Genomic DNA, 20,295 nt, shown 5'->3' with positions numbered 1-20,295 from the left:
GCAACATATGTTCCTCAGTGTAATTGGGTTTTCTCTAGCAGACTGTCTTTCTTTGGGTTCTCTGTGCTCAAATTCACTTATCAAGAAGACCAGGGAATTGCCATTATGGATGACCCTCTATGTTGTAGACTCCAGGAAAACTGGATTCCCTTTTATCCTTCAAGGCGGAACACACTCAGTAAGCCTGGATTGTGACTTTCAGATCGCAGGCATTTTCATTGACTCACCAAATATTTACGAAGCATCTGGTCTGTGGGGGCCATTGGGCCGGGAAGTGAGTGAACAGGGAATAAGGCCATTGACTGGAGACAACTGCTTACAGGAGGGGGCTGCGGAGCATGGCTTTCACCCGCATGCAGCCCCCTCTGCCTTTCCAAAAATGATTAAGCCAGTATGATAACATAAGGCAAGCTAATGAGGAAAGCGAGGCTTCCTAAAATTTACTGCTACTGTAAATCACACACATGCACGCACGCGCGCGCACACACACACACATTTAGAAAGAAAGACATTAGGATTTCCTTTCTGGTAATTTAAAAAAAGATTTTTATGTGTATGAATACTTTGCTCACACGTATGTAGGTACACCAGGTTCATGCCTGGTGCTCTTGGAGGTCAGAAGAAGGTATTGGATCCTCTGGAAATGGGGTTAGAGGTGGTTGTGAGCCACCCTGTGGATGCAGGGAATTGAACCCAGGTCCTCTGGGAGAGCAGCCAGTGAGTGAGTGCACTTACCGAGCCATCTCTGCAGCCCTCGCGAGGAGCCTGGTTGATGTAGGAAAGCCAAACACACAGGGAACAGTGTCACCCATAGGCAGGCACTCCTAGGCCGCGTGGAAAAGGTGGCTGGAGGAGCAAACTGCTAAGCAACATTCCGCTGTGGCCGGTGTTTCAGTTCCTGCCTTGGCTTCCTTAGATGATGAACTGTAAAACAGATTATCCTTTCCCTTCCCCAAATTGGATTTGGTACTAGAGTTACCACAGCAACAAAGAAGCGAACTAGAATAACAATTATCTTCTGTGTTTCTCTATGGTCTTCATAATCGAATATCATTGCTTGCTTGCTTGCCTTCTTATTTATTTATTTATTTGCCTATCTATCTATCTATCTATCTATCTATCTATCTATCTATCCCATGTGACATTGCACTGTGGCTCTAAATGCGTTTTCTTTTCTCCAGTCTTCAGGGTCTTCTATGTCAGAACATTGCAGTGTCCGCTTGCCCCCGCTGCTTTTATTTCTGCCTCAAATGTGTTCTCTCTTTCTTCCTTCAAAGGGTGTGCACAGTCACTAGCGCATATTCACTGGTATGAGAGTGCCAAACTAAGATAGTTCCAGAGTTAAAGTGTTATATAGCTCAAAAGAATATTTGTTTAATGAGGTGGGGCCTCCTGTAGCCCAGGCCGATCGCAACCTCTTTTGCTTCCCAAGCTAAGGAATTACAGGCATGTGGCACCACACCTATTTTTTATGCTGTGCTAGGAATCAAATGCAGCACTTTGTGTATGATAGGCAACTGAGCCACATCCCTAGCCCCTCAAATCTACTTTTGTCTTGTTTCTTAAGAGGATGGCATGCTAGTCCTGTGTGTGTGTGTGTGTGTGTGTGTGTGTGTCTTTCATTTTTATGAAATTCTGTTCATTTCCAACTTCTCTAATGGGCCCTTGGTTTTTAAGTTTGGACGAGAAATAGAGATTGAGAGTGGGCTGGCCTTTATCTGAGCCACATTCAATTACAGAGGAATTGGTATGAGGAAGACAGGATATTTGCTGCATAATTCTTTCTCCAGTGTTGACTGCTCTCTCTTTCTCTTTGGCTTCCCAGTCACACCACTGGTGAATTCTGCCAAGTGTACATGCTATCAGTAAAGAGGGAAACTGAATGGGACGCCTGCATAAAGTGCCTGAGGGCAGTCAGGCAGGTTGTACCGTACCCCACACCTCATAAGGGTTCACCTTAATCCCTGTAGTCACAACTGGGGACATAGCTCAGTGATGAAGTGTTTGCCTGGCATGTGTAAGGTGCTAACCCTAGGACCAAAAACAAACAAACAACTACAACAATAACAGCTATCTCTTCCTAGCACTGTAGGAACCATGAAAATGTTTCTGTCTACACCATTTCCCTGGTAATCTGATGCTGAGCTATGGTGGCGCACTCCTTTAATCCCAGCACTTGAGAGGCAGATACAGATGGATCTCTGTGAGTTTGAGGCCAGCCTGGTCTACAGAGTGAGTTTCAGGACAACCAAGGACTACACAGAGAAACTTTTGTCTTAATAAATAAAAATAAATAATGAAAAAAAAAAAACCAGAAAAAAAAAAACCACCTCTGCCTCCTCCTATTTTTAAAACGAGTCTTTTTATTTGTGGAAATAAGCTTTCCCAGAAACAAGGACTAGAATTGGGTCCCCCTGAGTCATTACATGTGTTTACCCAAACTTCCTCTGTGACTAACTGTACTTAAATGGCCAACATGGGTTACAAGTTAGCACCAGAAGAAGCACTTTCATCACTTAGCACAAACTAGCCTATGGCTCAAACCTACAGCTTCAGACTTTTCTACTTGTTTGCTTGCTTATTTATTTATTTATTTGCTTGTCTATCTATCATCTATCTAGCTATCTAGCTATCTAGCTAGCTATGGTTTTTCGAGACAGTGTGGTATTATCTCTGCCTGTCCTGACACTCTCTCTGTAGACCAGATTGGCCTCGAACACAGAGATCTACTTGCCTTTGCCTTTGCCTTTGCCTTTGCCTCTGCCCCCTGAGTCCTGGGGTTAGTGACATGCTCTACCACTATCCAGCCTTTTTTACTTTTTAAAACCTTTATTTTAAGGTATTATTTTGTTTCTTTATTTCTTCCTCTTTCTCTCTTCCTCTTCTTTTTCTTCAGTTTTACTTTACTTAAAAAAAAAAGATGTATATGAATGTTGTACAAGTGTGTCTTCGTGAGGGTATGTCACTTGTTTGTGGGTACATGCAGAGGTCAGAAGAGGACATTAGATCTCAGAACTGGAGGTACATATGGAAAGTTGTGAACTGCTCAGCATGGGTGCTGGGAACTGAACTGAGGTCCTCCAGAATAGCCACAAGTGTTAAACAGGCACAGTGGTGCACACCTGTAGTGCCAGCACTCTGGGAGGCAGAGGCAGGCGGATCTCTGGGTTCAAGGCCAGCCTGGTCTACAAAGTGAGTTCAGGACAACCAAGGCTACACAGAGAAAACCTGTCTCAAAACACACACACACACACACACACACAAAAAAAAAAAAAAAAAAAAAAAAAAAAAACAACAATAAGAGCCACAAGTGTTTGTAACAGCCATATCTCTCCAGCATCTCAGAAGTATGTAGAACGCAAGGGGTTGAACCCAAGACCTCACAAATGTTAGGCAAGCACCCTCCTCCTGAGCAATATATATATATATCCCTAGCCTTTTTTTGTGCTTTTTGAGACAAAGTCTTACTAAATTGCCCAGGGCAGCCTTGAATTTACTCCATAGCTCAACAGGCCTTGAATTTGCCCTCCTGTTTCTGCCTGTGAGTAGCTGAGATTACAGGCCTAACCACCAGGTCTACTATGATGACATTCCTACTACTCTGGAAATTAAGTGAAGATGAGTGGGCATCTGGTCATTTCATTACCTGCCCAGCCTTGCCAGCAGATGTCACTGCACCAAGCCACATTCTCCAAAGATATACTTAGAATAAAAGGAAGGGCTTCCGAAAGGCCAGGCCTGATCCTCCTGACTCTCTTTCCCCATGGCTTCCATTAGTACCTCTGGAAAATGATTAAGGATATACACACACACACACACACACACACACACACCTCAACAAAACTGTGGCATAAACTCATCAGATCAAGACTCCAGGTGCTGGGCAGAGTCAGAATTCTTATCCAGATACCTTTCCCAGTTTGGGTGGGGGAGCAAAGCTGCTACAGAGAGGCAAGGCAGGTGAAGAATTTCAGCGGGGGTGGGAGGGCAGACGTGACAGAGTTATCTGGGAACAAGGACTATAGTCCTGGGGCTGTTCCAAATGTCACTGTGGAGCTGATACCTCAGGCAAAGCACTCCACCCTGACTTTCTATCCAAACAGGCTGACCCAATAGTTTGGGAGCAGCCGTACTACGTCAGGACGATAAGAAAGTTCTTAGCGGTTCAAACCATCTTTATCACTCTTAAGGGGTAAAGAAAAAAGCAACAGTGATCTGAGAAAAGGATCCGCTTTGGGTTCTTTTGTACAACCTTCATTCCATACACCTTTGCACTGTGGGAAAGGCCGGTGGCATCCTCTTGGTCAGCCCTCTGCCTGACCCTCAGGACCCTTCTCATACAACCCTGCCTCATGCTCTGTGCTGCAGCATCATGGGCCTTCCTGCAGTTCTTGGGGTACACTGCTTCCCCTTCCCACAGGACCTTGGCACCTGCCCTTTACTTTGCCTGGGCCATTCTTCCCATATTCTGTTTCACCTATTCGCACTAATCTTTTAGGTCTCAGCTCAAATATTAGGTCCTCAGGAGACCCCTCTCTAAGCCTTCTAGACTATACCAGAACTCCACTTTTACACGCATGGCACCCAGTACTTTCTTCATAATGTTTGTCTGTCTCCGTTTCTAATTGCATACTCAGTTGTGTGATATTTGGAGTCTTTACCTCCTGTTTCCCAAACATACCCAGATGCTAGCCTCTGTCATGGGACTGTCTACTCTGTTCACTCAGGAGAGTGCATGGTGCCCAGCAGGCTTTCAAGAACTACTGGCATGTAAACAAATAACGGGTGGATAAAGGATGTTAATTAACTTAGTGTTGTACTCATTCATATAGTATTTGCATTTAAAATATAGTGCCTAATTCTGGTTACCCTGCCTGCTAAGGAGGACATACTAGAGTACAGAGAAAGTCATCCAAATTGGTCAAACCAAAGGTTTTAGCATGTGAGGCCAAATTAAAAGATTGCAAGAAGGGAGAGGTGGCTCAGCTCTTAAGAGCATTTGCTGCCCTTGTGAAATACCTGGATTCTGTTCTCAGCATCTACACTGGGCACCTCACAACCATCTATAATTCTAGTTCCAGGGGATCCAAATTCTCATCTGGCCTCTGTGGGCAGGTCAATGAATGGGGTGCACAGAAACTCGTGCAGTGATACACACACACACACACACGCATAAGTAAAAGTTCTTGAAGAGAGTGCAGGAAGATGGAAGTTGAGCTTATAAACCATGTGTAGGAAATATAAAGGGGTAGATGAAGATTTTCTTACTAGATCCCAAAGGTCATTAGGAAATATTTTGAAAACCAGGCTTCAGACATATAGGTGTAATTCATCTATATGTCCCACTCACCTAGCATGATACTGGACACATAGTAGGAGCTCAAGAAATATGTATTGAACCATTGTGTGTGTGTATGTGAAAAAGAGATAGTCTTTGCTCTAGAATAAGGTAGTATGTAATTATTCACTTGGGAAACCCTGGGGACCAAAAGAGAAAAGCATGAATAGGGTCAAGAAGAGTTCCTTTACATGTGTGGACAATAGCTATACAATGGACTGTTTCAGGGACATTAGGGCCATTCAAGACCCATTCCTTGACCTTTTGAGATCATCCTTACGAAGGGCAATTACCATGCAGCTCTCACAAAATGCATCTTCTCTCCACCAGCAGGAACCAAAATCTGAACAATATCAATCACTGACTTGTCTCACCCTATCTTGGGCTCTCAAGTGATCTTCTTCCCAGCCTGCACACTCTTAGGTGCCCTGTTGATCCTTTGGGCATACGCTGCTCTGTTTCCCACCACAGAAGGGGAGATCCCAGAAGGTGGTGTCCTTCAGTCAGAAGTAAAAATGGCTGCATCTCTCTGGGCAACCAGTGCCTGGTCCTGGCATTCCCGAGTCCACAGCGGGGATGCCATTAGCCTTGCTCCCAAGATCCATGCAACCAGCATCCCTGGCATTCAGCCTACCATCCCTGGCACTTAACCCCATGGCCCTCTAAGAAAGGACATTTCAAATAGTTTTTCTTGGAGCCATGGAGGGTTCAAAAGAATTCTTTCATGTTAAAAAAAAAATAATAATAAATCCTGCAAAACTAGCAGTCACTGAGCGGCTCGCCTCACTTATTTCAAGGCTGAGGATTTGCACAAACGTCCATTAATGTCTTATTCTGCCAGTTCCACTGGTTTTAGTCAATACAGAGCCAGGGTCTTGGGCCCCAAGAATAGGGAAGGTTATATCCTGTCCCAAAGGTGGCCTGAAGTCACAGGTGTCAAGAACACGAGTACCTTGATTCTTGTCAGTGGGATTCATGGAAACTAGTCTGGGGTCTTCTCTCTGCCCTCCCACCTAGGCCCCTTCCAGGAGCTCATAAATCACTGTGTTTAAAATATTGCCTGGAGGATCTCCAACCCCTGCTTGGAGGCTCCCTGCCAGGCAGCGGCTACACATTAAGTAGGGAGCAAAGAGAGAAAGGCAGCAGGCAGGGGTGCCCATCACTTACCAAGCAGACGTGGTGGGCAGTTACTGTGCCCAACAGCATTTTGGCAGGCATAGCAGGCGTTGCAGCCAGGGTTTTCTGGCTCTGGAGAGAGCTGTGCAAACAGCATCCCTGCTGGTCCGATCAGGTGTGAGGTCCTCTTACTTTGCTGTCCAAGATAGGGGGACAGAATGAAGGGGCAAATCCTTTTCTCTTTTGTTTTATAGTGGCTTCAGAATTAATACTGTCATCCCTGGATAGATTCTTTTTGATTGGCTTTTTTCAAGGCAGGGTTTCTGATTGTAGCCCTGGCTGTCCTTGAACTTGCTCTGTAGACAAGACTGGCCTTGAACTCACAGAGACTTGTCTGCCTCTGCCTCTCAAGTGTAGATGGATTGTTTTCTTCTCTCCCACTCTTTTCCTCCAAGTGTTTACCTGGGTTTCCTTTAATGGCTTCTCTTTTGACCTCACAAAGAGCTCTCTCACTTGCCCTGGCACACTGCTGTGCTTCTTAAAGAGTTCTGGCTCAAACGCTTTGGCAGGCCTTAAAGAGTAGCACCACCCTGCCACCTCCCTTGTCCTTTTTTCTGTGAGGCCTCTATCCCCACCCCCTCACTCTTTTCTCCTCCCCCAAGGTAGGAAACTCAGAGAAAATTGGAATTGGCCCTGGCCTAGCTACCAAAGCAAACACATGACAATATTTTAGAGGAGAAATTAAAGTCCTAAGGAGGCGCAGGGGTGGGAGCAGTTACACCCAATCGGATTCACCTGCATAATTTCTGAGTAGCATAAACAAAATCAGAGTTTCGGAAAGTTTAGGTGTGTGTGGTGGGGGGTAGGGGGAGCTGTGTTGTGTCGAGACTGATGTGGCCTATATGGCCTAATGCTGACCCTTAACCTCTGGGTCAGGAGTACACCTCTAGATCTGGATTCGTCTGACCCAGGACACTGCCTCTTGAGTAGTGACGCAGTCTTTGTGCTGTCACTTCTACCTGTGTAAACTCATAGGTATATGTCCTGACTTCTCATCGTCCCAGCCTGTGAGTTGGGGGCAAAAGTGCCTGCTCTAGAGAGTAATCACGAAGGCGGCAGGATGGTAAAACGGGACGATGTATGCAAGTGGCTTCCTGTCTTCTGTGCTGTGTGGTTCAGGCACCTATCCCATAACGTTATGGCGCCGTTGCTTCTAGAGCGACGGTCTTAGTGTCCTTATAGGTAAGGGGCTCCTTGGCCCTTCCCTGGCGTCAGAGATGCCCTCACTGATTCAAGAATCCTACGCCCTCTAACGTGTTTGGGGAAATTCAGAATTGGGTGTGTTCAGAGCCATGAAATCGACAGAGTTGGTGTTTGTACTCTGACTCAACATTTCAGGCGACTCAGGAGGCCAGAGAGTTGGACAGCACTTTTGGGTGGGACCTCCAGGAAAGGTGCCAGTGTGTGTGATATTATCAGAGTGCCATGGAAAAAGCAAGACTAAGCTGCTTCCTACCCGAATAGAATGTAAGCTACTTTGTAAGCTAGGAGGCTTTTGCCAAAGGTGAATGGAAGCAGGTTCTCTCTGAGACCCCTGGTGGAATGGACTGGCGCTTCCTAAGATTTCCTATGGCAGGAAAAACCACCTGCTCTGAAAACAACATCATTCTAAGTGCCACCAGGTTACTAAGGAGAAGGAGTGGTAACCCAGCACATTGGGATTTTTCATTAGCCAGAGAGACTTGGCTGTCAAGGCCATTTAGTTGAGCCAGAGCCATTTTGTGGAATAAATGTGTTGGGTACAGGAAATCCACAGGAAAAGCCAGGAATAGGCACCTAATTCAGTCAGATCTGAAGAATTGGCTAGGATGTAAGCAGGCTTTATTCTTTCAGTCAGAACAGATTTACTAAGATGCTAATGAAACAGTGTCAAAGTTCCCTTCCAAGGCTCTCCACCTAATTCTATATTTATAGTTTTTTTCTTTTAATTTAAATTCTTTAAGAGAAACAGTAAAACAATTCTTTAAAAAAGAAGAGCTGGGGCTGGGACTGGGGACTGGGTGAGAATGCTTGCTAGGGGCCTGAGTTCAAATCCCCAGCACTGTGTAAAAAGCCAGGCTTAGCTAGCTGGGTGCCTGTTACTCCAGCACTGTAATGGTGTTAGCGATAGAGACAGGAGGATCACTGGAGCTTGCTGCCTGCCAGCCTAGTGGTAGAAAATGATAGAGCAGGACACCAGACAACTTCCTGTGGACCCACAAAATGCATGAGCACATACTCCCCCAAACACACACACACACAGTTTTGTTTTATTTTATTTTATTTTATTTTTAAGGTCTGGGACTGTCACTTAGTGGTAGACCACTTACCTACACAGAAGGAGGAGGAGCACAGAGGAGAAAAGAGAAAAAGGACCAACAGCGAGTAGCATTGGGCCTCACAAAACTTGGAGCCTTCCCTGCTTTCGGTTTTTAGGGCTTTGAGCCTTAGTTCAATAGTAACCAAAAATGTTGGAGAAATGCCTACCTAAGTGACACCACCTCAGCTTTGATGGATGCAATGGCTTGCTGACAAGATAGCAGAGGTCCCCTTCTTCAGAAAGAAATGACAAACGCGCATCCACATATGTTTAGGAAAAATAACAAAGGTGCTCAGATGCTACTATGAGATAGCAGGCTGTAAAGCCCCTTAGCCCTGAGAGGATAGTCAGGGTCTGACGAGGTTAGCTGAGGGGCATTTGCAGAATAGAAGTGCAGGTTGAAGTAAAGGATGATGAAGAAGATGGCATTCCAGGACAGGGGAAATTCTCATTAATCAAGCCTCAAAGATAAAACCGGCGCTCAGGAGGCAGAGGAAAGCAGATCTTTATGAGTTTGAGGCAAGCTTGGTTGGTCTACATCATAAGTTCCAGGCCAGTTCGAGGCTACATAGTGAGATCCTGTCTCAAAAAATACATGAATAAGTAAGCAAATCTATAATCTCAACTCCACAGTTATTTATTACAAAGGCCTTTAGATTTCATTTATTTATTTTAAAATAAGGTCTCATTGTGCAGCCCTGGTTAGCCTACAACTTGCTATGTAGACCAGGCTGGCCTTGAAGTCACAGGGATCAGGCGAAGTCACCGGCCTCCACCTCTCAGGTGCTGGGATTAAGCCTTTTGCAGAGGATGATGCTGGTCCTGAAGGCAAGCTCTAGAGCTAAGCTCTTGGCAAGGAAGAAAGCAAACTAAAGACAGACTTTCAAATCAGCCTTTCCTGTTGGGACTTTTTGTCTTTGCTAGGATTTTGATGCCTGACTTGGCGCATGGTATGTATGAGAGTTAGAGAGGGACTGAATGTAAAATCAGATGGAGACTTTCAAAAGTATTGTAGCTTTTTTCCCCAGGGGCTATTACATTTTTAAGGCAGACGTAAAGGATTTAAATGAGAACGCTGGTGGAGCAGAGAGAACTCTAAAGTGAGAGTGAAGCAAGTATGTCTTTTGGTCTCTGCACAGTCCCCTGAGAGAGTACTGAGCTTACATGACCTCCCCAGAGACTTTCATCTTTGGGGCAGGAGTTAGGTGTGGGGTGCTGTCCTAGAAGCCAGCTGGCTCCCAGAGGTACACAACACAAACCACGCGGCATGATGGACCTATCTATAGTGGCTTGTTTGTTTGTTTGTTTGTTTTGTTTTCTCCGCAGTGTTGGCCTTCCTGACTGACACAACCTGTCCTGTCTTAGCTAGGCCAGGCTGGTCTTGAACTCACAGGGATCCACCTGCTTCTGCCTCCCAAGGGCTGGGATTAAAAGCACAAACCACCACACCCAACCTGAAAGTATATTTATGGAAATGATTATTTTTTTTTATGTATGTTGCATGTGTGTGAGGACGTGCATGTGACTGTGGGTGCCCACAGAGGCCAGAAGAAAACAGATTCCCTGGAGTTAGACTCACACTTGTGAGTGAGCTGATGTGGGGGCTGGGAACTGAATTCAGATCTCTGACAGAGCAACAAGCTCTCCTAACTGCTGAGCAACCTCATTTAGGCACTCTTGGGGGAGGGGCATAGCACGCCGCCACCTCATACCAACGGAGGTCCAAGGACAAGTTACAGAACTTGGCTCTCTTCTCCCGTGTGTGGGGGTTCCAAGAATTGAACTTGGGTTGTTAGGCTTGGCCAAAAGCATCTTTACCTGCTGATCCATATCACCTGCCCTAAAGTGTATTTTAATTTCTTTTCCTGTGAGTTACCATCTGCACGCTGGTCACAGTGCTAGGCTATAAAGTAATGAGCAGGACACCCCTGTTTTAAGCTGGGCATGGTGGCAGTTGGAGTTCAAGGGCAGCCCCTGCTATATATATGATCTGGAGGTTAGCCTGGGCTCTATGAGACCCTAGCTCAAAACAACAACAAAAACAAAACAAGGCAATGGACATGAGGCTCAGTGGTCAAGAGTCATTAGTGCTTTTGCAGAGGACACAGGTTCAACTCCCGCATGGTGGATCACAACTGTCTGTAACTCTAGTGCCAACCAATCCAATACCCTTTTCTGGTCTCCAAGGGCACCAGATACTCACGCAATGCACGTAACTACATGCACTGAAAACACTTATACACATAAAACAAAAGCAAGATAACCTTTAGTTTTCTTAGGAAGCTTACTTATCTATTTTCAAAAATGAGGAATGCTGGTGCTAGAGAGATGGCTCAGCAGTTAAGAGCACTTGCTACTCTTCCAGAGGACCTAGGTTGGATCCTAGCACCCAAATCAAGTGACTGGTTCACACCTTCCTCTTGTTCCAGGTCCAGGGGATGTGATATCTTCTAGCCTCTGCTGGCACCTGCACAGATGTACACACACACACACACAAACACACACACACGTAAGTAAATCTTGAGAAAAGTTGGGTATCCTTAGGTATCCTAAGTTTGTAATGTCTGTTCTTGAGTCTCTCAAAGTGACCTAATAATGCCAGGATGACCTTTCAGCAGTACCTGAAAGGAAAACACTTTTGAAAAATGAGCTGGGGCCTGGCTTGAGCCTGGCACAACCTTTAATTCTAGCACCAGGGAGGCAGAGGCAGGTGGATTTCTGAGTTCGAAGCCAGCCTGGTCTATTAGAGTGAGTTTCAGGACAGCCAGGGCTACACAGAAAAACCATGTATTGAAAAAAAATTCTTTTAGAGGTTATTTGTGTTTGGAGGCAACACTGAACAGAATGCAGGAAACTTAGTCTCCTCCTCCTGCCTCTAGCTTATCCTGTCTAGCCTAGTGGCCTCTGGCAAGTTCTTCTTTTGGGTGTCTGATTCTCCATCTGTAACACAAGGGGCTTAAATCAGAGAATCTGTGATATCTCCTTCAATAATTTTTTCAGGTGTAATATGCAAAAGAAAATACATCCATTTTTGTTTGTTCGTTTGCTTGTTGAGACAGGTTCCTGGCTGTCCTGGGGCTTGCTTTGCATACCAGGCTGGCCTAGAACTCATAGATATCCTCCTGCCTCTGCCTCTCCAGTGCTGGAATTAAAGGCATGCCCAGCCTGTTTATTTTCTTTTTTAAATTAAGTATCAGATCCATAGTGTATCCCTAATCATGTTTGTCTTTTTGTGGTCGTGGGAGACTGAATCCGGGATTTCACATGTTAGGCTACTGTTCTGCCATGGAGCTGTATCCTCAGCCTCTTTTTCTTTATTTCTTGAGACAAGGCTTCACTAAGTTGCCCAGGCTTTCTTGAAACCCACCCTGTATCCCAGGCAGCACTCGAACTTGGAATCTTCCTGCTTTAGTCTCCTAAGAATCTAGGATTATAGGCCTGCTGTGCCAAGCTTGGCATATAATTACTTCTTTACATTTTAAAAATTTCATTTATGGTGTGTGTGTGTGTGTGTGTGTGTGTGTGTGTGTGTACTCTCACTGGGGCACTTGTGTGATGGTCAGAGGATAGTCTGTGAGAATTATTTTCCCCTTCCATTATGTGGGTCTCAGTGAATAAACTCAGGTCATCAGGCTTGGCTGCAGCAGCCTTCCTTAAGCCAGCGTGATGGTTTGAATGAGGACGGCCCCATAGGCTCATGAGTTTGAATGCTTGATTCCCAGTTGGTGGAAGAGTTTGGGGAGGATTCGGTGTGGCCTTGTTAGAGAAGATGGATCACTGAGGGTGAGCTTTGAGGTTTCAAAAGCCCACACAATTCCCGCTTTGCTCCCTCTCTGCCTGGAACTTCTGGATCAGACGTGAGCCCTCAGCTGCTGCTCCAGCACTTGCCTGTTTGCTGCCATCCTCCACTCCATGATGGTCATGGACTCTAAGCCTCCAAATTAAATGCTTTAAAAAAAATTTTTTTTAATCACTTGTCTTGGTCATATTGTCATGGCAATAGAAAAGTAAGTCACCCAGTGAGCCATCCCATCAGCCCCTAATTACTTCTTAAAACAATGCAACTACATCCTTAAAAAACATGTACCCTGAATCTTGAGTATGGTAATACAGGTATATGATCTCAGCTCTGGGAGCTGAGGCAGGAGGATCAAGAGTTTAAGGCTATCTACTAAGACCCTATCTCAAACAAGTAAATAAAATAACAACAACAACAACAACAACAAAAATGTAAATTGTATTTTTACTGGGTTCCAACAGGCATCCCAATGTTCTAGGATTTTAGGGTCTTTTGTCCTCTATTTACTTTTTACTTATTTGAACATTTCTACCGTATCCTTCCTTGTTAAGGATAAGGATATCTTTAAAAGCAGTTGTGGTTTAGCAAGAAAAGTAGAGTCTTACTGAGAGTTAGGGACTGATGGCCACAAGGAGAAGAAAATGTGAGAAAGAACTGACAAAGAAGACAGAATGTATGGGCCACAGCAAGGGACAAAATGTGTCAGAGAGAATATAAAAGGTCAAAATCCAGGCCAGCTGGTTACCGTGGGAGTAAGGGAAGGGATACAGGGAGAGAGAAGCTACCAGAACGGGAAGAGGTGCTGAGGGATAGGACTCCCCCACACTTCTGTTCTCATAACCTCATTCATTTCCTCAACCCTCCTTCCCAATCCCTCTCAGGCTGCACTGCTCCTTTAGCTCTGACCCCATTTCCTCAGGATTTAGTTCCCCGAGGAGCCAGGCCTGACATTTCAGACAGAGGCTGAGGAAAGGAGGTAGGTCAGAAAGAGACACTGCGTGTCTGCATCAACTTATAGTCTGCTTAATTATTTTGGAACTATGGGGCCAAAGACAAGACATTTACCAGGAAGTTCAGAGAAGACTAGCAAGAGTTCTCCGGTCTTTGCCGAGAAATTGCTACTGGCTATCATATTTTGAACCATAGAAATTTGGAATCCCCATATATGTGCCATAAATGGATATCTGAGAGCAGAGCCTGAACCTTTAGAGTTGTGACATTCCTCTTGGCTCTGACAACTGTATCCTTTCTTGATGCAATGGCCACTAGGGTAAGACCTTCCTGCTGACTCTGACTCATCGTTTCTCCCAGAGCCTTTTATCCCAGAAATCCCTCGGGGGTCTTCTAAAGCCCCAGAGTTTTATAGACTCTGCTTGAGGAGTGGCTATCTTGACTCATGTCTGAGGAGAAATAATTCCAGCTCCTTGAGTACCTGCAGCAGCCATGGCCATCCCAAGAGCAGCCTGAGACCAAGGGCCTTTCCTATATATTTGCTGTCGGCATCCCTTAAACACCAGATGTGGTAGTACACACTTCAGTCCCAGCACTTGGGACCAAAGCAGAAGCGGGCAGATCTCCAAGAGGCCAGCCTGCTCTGCATGCAGAGTTTTATACCACCCACGTTTCTATAGTGAACCGGTCTCAAAAAACCTTAAACTATTTAGTGTGAAATTGGTGAATGAGTATTGCTCTTCTTGCTGTATAGAATCCTCCACTTTTGATGTTTTTCAGTACCTGCCTCTGGCCAACTCATCCTCCTCCTTCTTCTTTTCTTTTTGTAGCAGGGCCTTTTGCTCTTGAACAGCTGGAGGAGCATCCTAAACTATTAATCTTCCTTCCTGCACATCCTCAGTCAAGGATGACGGGCATGTTTATATATCCATACTCAGTTTTATGTAGCACTGGGGATGGAACCCAGGGCTTCATGCATCTGACACCAGCATTTGACTGACTGAGCTACGTCTCACCCGTGAAAGCAGAAACCAGGTCATGATTTCCTACTGCAATAGCATCTAGCCTGTACCACCTCTGTATACGTGTGCACAAGCTTCAGAGACTGCTGTGCTGTGAACTTTAAGGTAGGAACAACATCTTTTTCTATTTTTAACAGTGTGTGTGTGTAGGTGTGTGTGTGTGTGATGATGTGCTTCTGGAGGTATAGAGGACAAATGTGGAAATCAGTTCTCTTCTTCCATTTTGTGGGTTCCAGGGATCAAACTCAGGCTGTCAAACCTTATGGTATTTACTGGGCCATCTCCCTGGTCCTAGGAACCCCATCTTGAACATTTTTGATATTCTGTAAGTTCAGAGTCTGACACGCGGTCTCGTCAACAAATCTGTGAAGAATGAATTACTGACAACGATGTAGATAAGGATGACAGTGAAAAACAATACCAACCAGGAAGGGAAGCCTCTCCCTCAGCATCATGCAGCTTCTCCAGTGCCTTGACTGTGGGCTCTTTCTGTAGTAGAAGCAGACAAGGGCCAGTCTTCAGATGAGGCCCTTATCCTGTTATCATGCCCTTGCTAGGGGAAGCTATCACATAGAGAGAAGTGAACAAGAGACAGCTGGTTGGGCATGATACCTAATAGAAGACAGGAATTATATTCATGCCTGCCTCCTATGCCTCAAGCCAGGGTCAACGTCAGTGTCTTCTGCCAGCAACTTATCAGGAAAGACCATAACTTTCTGGATGCAGAAGATTCAACTCTTCATTTGTGCCACCTTTAGTGACTCTTTTTCCACCATCTAGGCCCTCCACACTGGTGGTACCTTGGCTTTGGAAAAATGTTTAAACTTTGTGTCTATCTAACCATCTGACTCCTCTCCCCAAGGCAAAATTACATCTATAAAAATAATGCGTCAATTTACTCTTACGACGTTTGTAAGGTTGATGGATCAGGGTTGATCCTTGCAGGGAGAGGAAGCCACTTGCCTGATGTGCTTCAAAAACCCTCAGTCCAAGGCTTTTTATCACTAACACACACTCAAAGTACTCAACCAATAAAAACCGCTCATCATTGCCTGAGACTATCTGAGGATCCATGTACATATGAGGGGTCCTAAAATAGTATACATTATCAGACAAATATTCACCCTTCTCCTCCCAGGCAGTTCCAGTGGTCAGAAAGTTGAGTGTTAGTTGGGAAAGTGCTTGAAGCTGGAGTCAGAAAACCTAGGCTGTAAATCCTGTGTCTGCCAAAAGATCTTGGGCAGATGGTCCAGCCACTGTGACCTACCCTCTTATAGAGTGGGAGACAGTCATACTTGCACTTTCTACATTCCGTGTCTATAGTGAGAATTAAGTAACACGATGATATGATTGCTGTAGAGCACTAGGCAGGGGTCAGCACAGTAGCCAGATATACCTCGTTGGAGGAAAAAAGTTCATGAGAAAGTTTTATAAGCATAGAAATCAAGCAAAGCTCAGCTCCGTAGTCAGCCTCCAGGATAACCCTGAGCGTGGTACTTCTTTCCAAAGACTCAGTAAAGAGGATGTAGTAGCAGCCTCACTCCCCGTTCCAGTCACAAGCCCTACGTGACTTGACATGTACCTGGCATGGAAAAAGGGATTCGTTGAATGTTAGGTGCTATTGGTTTTGATTTTATTACTGAGGCTATGAGACAAAGTAGTAGAAGTCTTGGCAGAGGGCAGAGATAGGAATCAAAAAGCTCTTTGAAACCCAATTTTTCCCACTTATACCGTGGAAGAATTTGTGTTTCTCCTTGTCCAGATAGTTGTGAGGGTGTTTTTTAGTGCATGAAAATGTTGAGCTAATTGAAATTGAGAATGCAATCTGCTTTTCTCTCCCCTTCCCCAGGCCAGAAATCAAACCTAGGGCTTGGAGCCTGCCAAGCAAGTGTTCCACTGACCTCCATTCCCCACCATAAGATACATATTTTTTAAGCTGAGTTAATTTGGTAATGGTTGAGTTTTAATTCAGATCATCAGGTTTTATTCATTCCCCATCTGCATATGGTAAGATTGTCCTCTTCCCGGAAAAGGAGTACTGTTTTCTTTCATTGCCATATCTCGAAACAAATCCTTAAAACATGAAAGTTGCGTCTTTCCAAAAAAAAAAAAAAAATCTTTTTACAGAATGTTCATTTCTTTTGTGTTCACAGGCTGATTTTAGTATCCAGCCAACCCTCGAATTCCCACTTTGAGCACTATCTGTCTTCAGTATTTAATCCCAAGGTACCCTCACAGCACACTCCCAGCTTCCTTCCTTTCCCCTGATTAGTAAGTGTGCCTTCAAGGGAATACCTTTCTTTTAACACTAAACTCGGCAAAGACTGAAATAGAAAGACAAATCAGTAGCAAGGTCAAAATTAGAATTCATAACTAAATATAAATCTAAAGGGAATTATCCAATTACTTGGATGGTCCCTTCTCACAGACAGTCCAGGGTTGATTGACTTGTGTCTTTTTCCATATATAGAACAAAATAGCAAGGGTAATCCATTTTTTTTTTAAGAAGCAATAGTTTTAATAATGTCTTAAATTCTGTTTTTTCCCCTGAAAATGCCTTCATATATATATATATATATATATATATATATATATATATATATATTATATATCTCATAAATTTTCACAACTGCAAGGATGCTCTTTGGGGACCATATGGTCTTTGACTTGTAGGTCAGAGAGCAACTGAGCTGGGAAGACCAAGATTTCCTAATGGAGCCACTATCAAACTCAGGCAGATTTATCAGTCACTTTGTTTTGCTCGGTAGACTTACAATGGATGGCTCTGTAGGGAAATTCCCAGCTCCCTTTTAAAGTCTCAAGTTAATTTACAGACTAGCAGCTGTTTTTGTTGAGATTGGACCAGCTTCAGGAAGGGATTTGGAAACGAAGAAGACAAATGAGTGTCATGTGAGGCAAAGTAGCCATTAAGTGTACGAATTTAATGCAAAGCTCACGCAAAGGATAGCAAACGTTGTATAAATGCATAGTACCTCAGTTTGGAGTTTGCCAGCAGCAATGGACTTTCAATGAGAATTGAAAACCAATGTTTTCAGGTTAAACTAAATGTCATGGCTTTTGAAGTTAGGCTTCCTCAGCCCCTCCAGAACTGCTTAGGAGTTTGATACTACCCCAGTATAAAGATTTCTTTAGTGTTTGAGTCCAATCCACGTTCAGCCCCGCCCCCTGCACAGCCTTATATCACGTGGCATATATTTGCATACTACCTGGGCCTGGGTGTGACGAGTCTCCTCCCTGAGCCTTCTCATTGGCGGTGCTGGAGAACCAGCCCTCTATCGGAAGGACCAATCGGCAGCCTTAAGGGCATGGGTAGGGGGGTGGAGAAGAAGAAGAAGAAAAGGAAAAAAAAAAAAAGAAAAGCGGGAGGGTGGGGTCTCGTGGTGATGGCTGAGCACCCGGACCAATCACCCTCTGAAAAAGAAGAGCCCCCGCCGTAGATTGGCTCGGGGGGAGGTCCTGGACCTCGACAGGCCAATTGAAACTCTAAGTCGAGGGGGCCGGTCTCCGCCCGTAGGGCAGATAAGTAGCGGCGGCCGGGGCTGGGGGCTGTGTGGGGCTCGCCCTGGGTCTGAGGCGGCAGGTAGCTGGGTGGGCCATGTCGGGGGCCGCAGCGGGCGGCAGAGGCGGAGGTTCCTGGGGGCCGGGGCGCGGAGGGGCGGGGGGTCTCCGGCGGGGCTGCTCTCCACCGGCGCCCGCTGGCTCCCCCCGGGCCGGGCTGCAGCCACTCAGGGCTACGGTCCCCTTCCAGCTGCAGCAGCCGCACCAGCGCCGGGACGGGGGTGGCCGCGCAGGTGAGCCGGGTCCGGAGCGGGTGCCGGGGCGAGGGTCTGGAGAGGGGGGCGGTGGTGGCCGGGAGGCGAGGCAGGGGAAAAAGGGGCGCACAAGAGTTCGCGGAGGGAGCGGAGGCGAGCAGCTGCGAGCGTGAGGTGCAACCCCCGGACGGAGAGTGCCGGGAGTCCGGTCTGGGAGGTGAGGGGAGGGACCTGGCAGATGGAAGCTAACTTTGGGTGGGGGTTGGGGGGCGTAACCGAAAAGTGGCCCGGAGCATCCGCCCGGGCGGAGTGAGAAGGGCTGGGGTGCGTGCAGGGAGTATTGTGGGCTCCCGCAGCCGAGGGCTTCCCTGGGAGCCGGTGGGCGCTGGACGCCTGCTCGGCGAGGGGGAGGGGCATGGAAGAGAGCCGGGTGGAGCCATGTGTTACTTCTCCAGCTTGAGTTTGGCCCCAGCCTCGCTCTGAATGGCTCTCTGAGTTCCTTTCTCCACCACTTCACGTGCGCTCCCCATAATGCCTCTTCCAGGAGGTGATTTGAACCCAGCCCGTTGGAATAAGTTAGTTAGTTTAACGGCTTTTACTGCCGTGCAAACGCACCTCTGTTCCCGATTTTCTACATTCCTCTCGGTGTAACCCAGAAGTTGTGTTCCCCTATCTTTGACCTGCTTAATATGGCTGTCTCCTTCCAGTTATCCCATGCGTGTGGGTTTATGAACAGGAGTTGGGCAAGTTTGCACCCTGCCTCCTCCGAAGGTGGTTTTGTCCTGAGCATTCCCAGGCAACGTGGTAGTGCTTACAATCCAGTATGCTGTGGCAAATACCTCACTTTCTGAACAGCGCCGAAGCAGTTTCTTAATAGCAGCTTGATGTGGTGGGTGTGGGGAAATTAGGGTGGAGCAAATTTAACCTTGCTTTCACACCCAAGGCTGTGATGGGACCCACAAATGCAGGCCCTTTGGAACGGAAAAGGAACCTACTTGCATGAGGAGGTTGGCAGTAAGTTAAAAGTGAAGTTTGCTTTTGATTCACACCAGATGTGACAGGATCATTGCACACTTCCTAAGCCTAAGTTTGTACCAAATGCACAGAAGTTATGGTCCCTGCCATTTTAATGTGACATTCTCTAAGCCAGTCTCTTAGGGTTTTTGCAGATTACGGTAAGCTAAGCTTGGATGTTTCCTATTCCCTTCCTGAAGGTATTCTCTTACAAGAGTCTTGCTAGATACGAATGGGATTCATCAGGTCTTTGAGGTGGAAAGCCAAGTCTATTTGGATCCCATTGTATGTGTTAGTATCACATCCTGGAACGCAGAACTTGGTCAAATCTGGTAGCAAGATGGTGACCGAGTAGTCAAAGTATGTGTAGAATCTGGTGGTGTAGAAGGCGGCAATGCCCAGACAAACTCATGCCTATCATCAACTATAAAGCAAACCACAAGGCTACAAACCTGTTGGTTTTTGTGTGGGCTTTGTTGAAACCCAGGGAAGTGGGAGCAGCAAGCCCCAGAACCTTTGGGTAGGAATGGACAGGAGCCTCGCCTGTGCCGTGCTTAGACGCTGTTTGAAGAGCAGTGGTGTTGTGCTTCCTACAGAGCTGGCATTAAAAGGGAAAGCACCGTGGAGGCTTGGGTTCTTTACGTGGCCAGCTCCTTTTGTAGGGTCAGGGTCTCTAAAGACACAGATGAAAACAGGAAACCAGAGGTCTGTGTAACTTGTCAGGCGACTTGGGGCAGATTGAATGGGTTCCTGCATGATGTATTTGGTTGGTCCATTGTTTCTCCACCTGTTAATATCCCAGAGGTATTCAAAAGACATTTGCCTATGGGGTAGGATTATCGTTAGGTTTTCAGTAGGTAGGAGAGAGGGAGGAAACAGTAGCCTGAGCCCATTGGTCTTCTTTGTGGCCAAACATTAAAGGG

General features: G+C 45.9%; 1 protein-coding gene across 3 annotated transcripts in view; it reads left to right on the top strand.

The window, feature by feature from the left end:
- The window catches only part of Fam117a (family with sequence similarity 117 member A), a 65,924-nt gene that overhangs the window by 5,323 nt on the left and 40,306 nt on the right, over window positions 1-20,295 (top strand). The window contains exon 2 of one of the 3 annotated variants that reach the window (XM_060386899.1): window positions 14,394-14,690. Coding sequence is in view for 1 of the 3 variants with exons in the window: in XM_021641648.2 (XP_021497323.1) it covers window positions 18,202-18,397 (196 nt within the window). In the remaining 2 variants the exon portion in view is untranslated. Of the gene's footprint in view, window positions 1-14,393; window positions 14,691-17,989; window positions 18,398-20,295 lie in introns of those variants that run through there. The other 2 variants (XM_021641648.2, XM_060386900.1) reach the window with 2 other exon arrangements.

Source organism: Meriones unguiculatus, chromosome 7 (assembly GCF_030254825.1).
Source record: "Meriones unguiculatus strain TT.TT164.6M chromosome 7, Bangor_MerUng_6.1, whole genome shotgun sequence".
NCBI classification, from domain to species: Eukaryota; Metazoa; Chordata; class Mammalia; order Rodentia; family Muridae; genus Meriones; species Meriones unguiculatus.
Note: the sequence above shows the minus strand (reverse complement) of the source record. Positions and strands in the feature narration are given on the sequence as shown.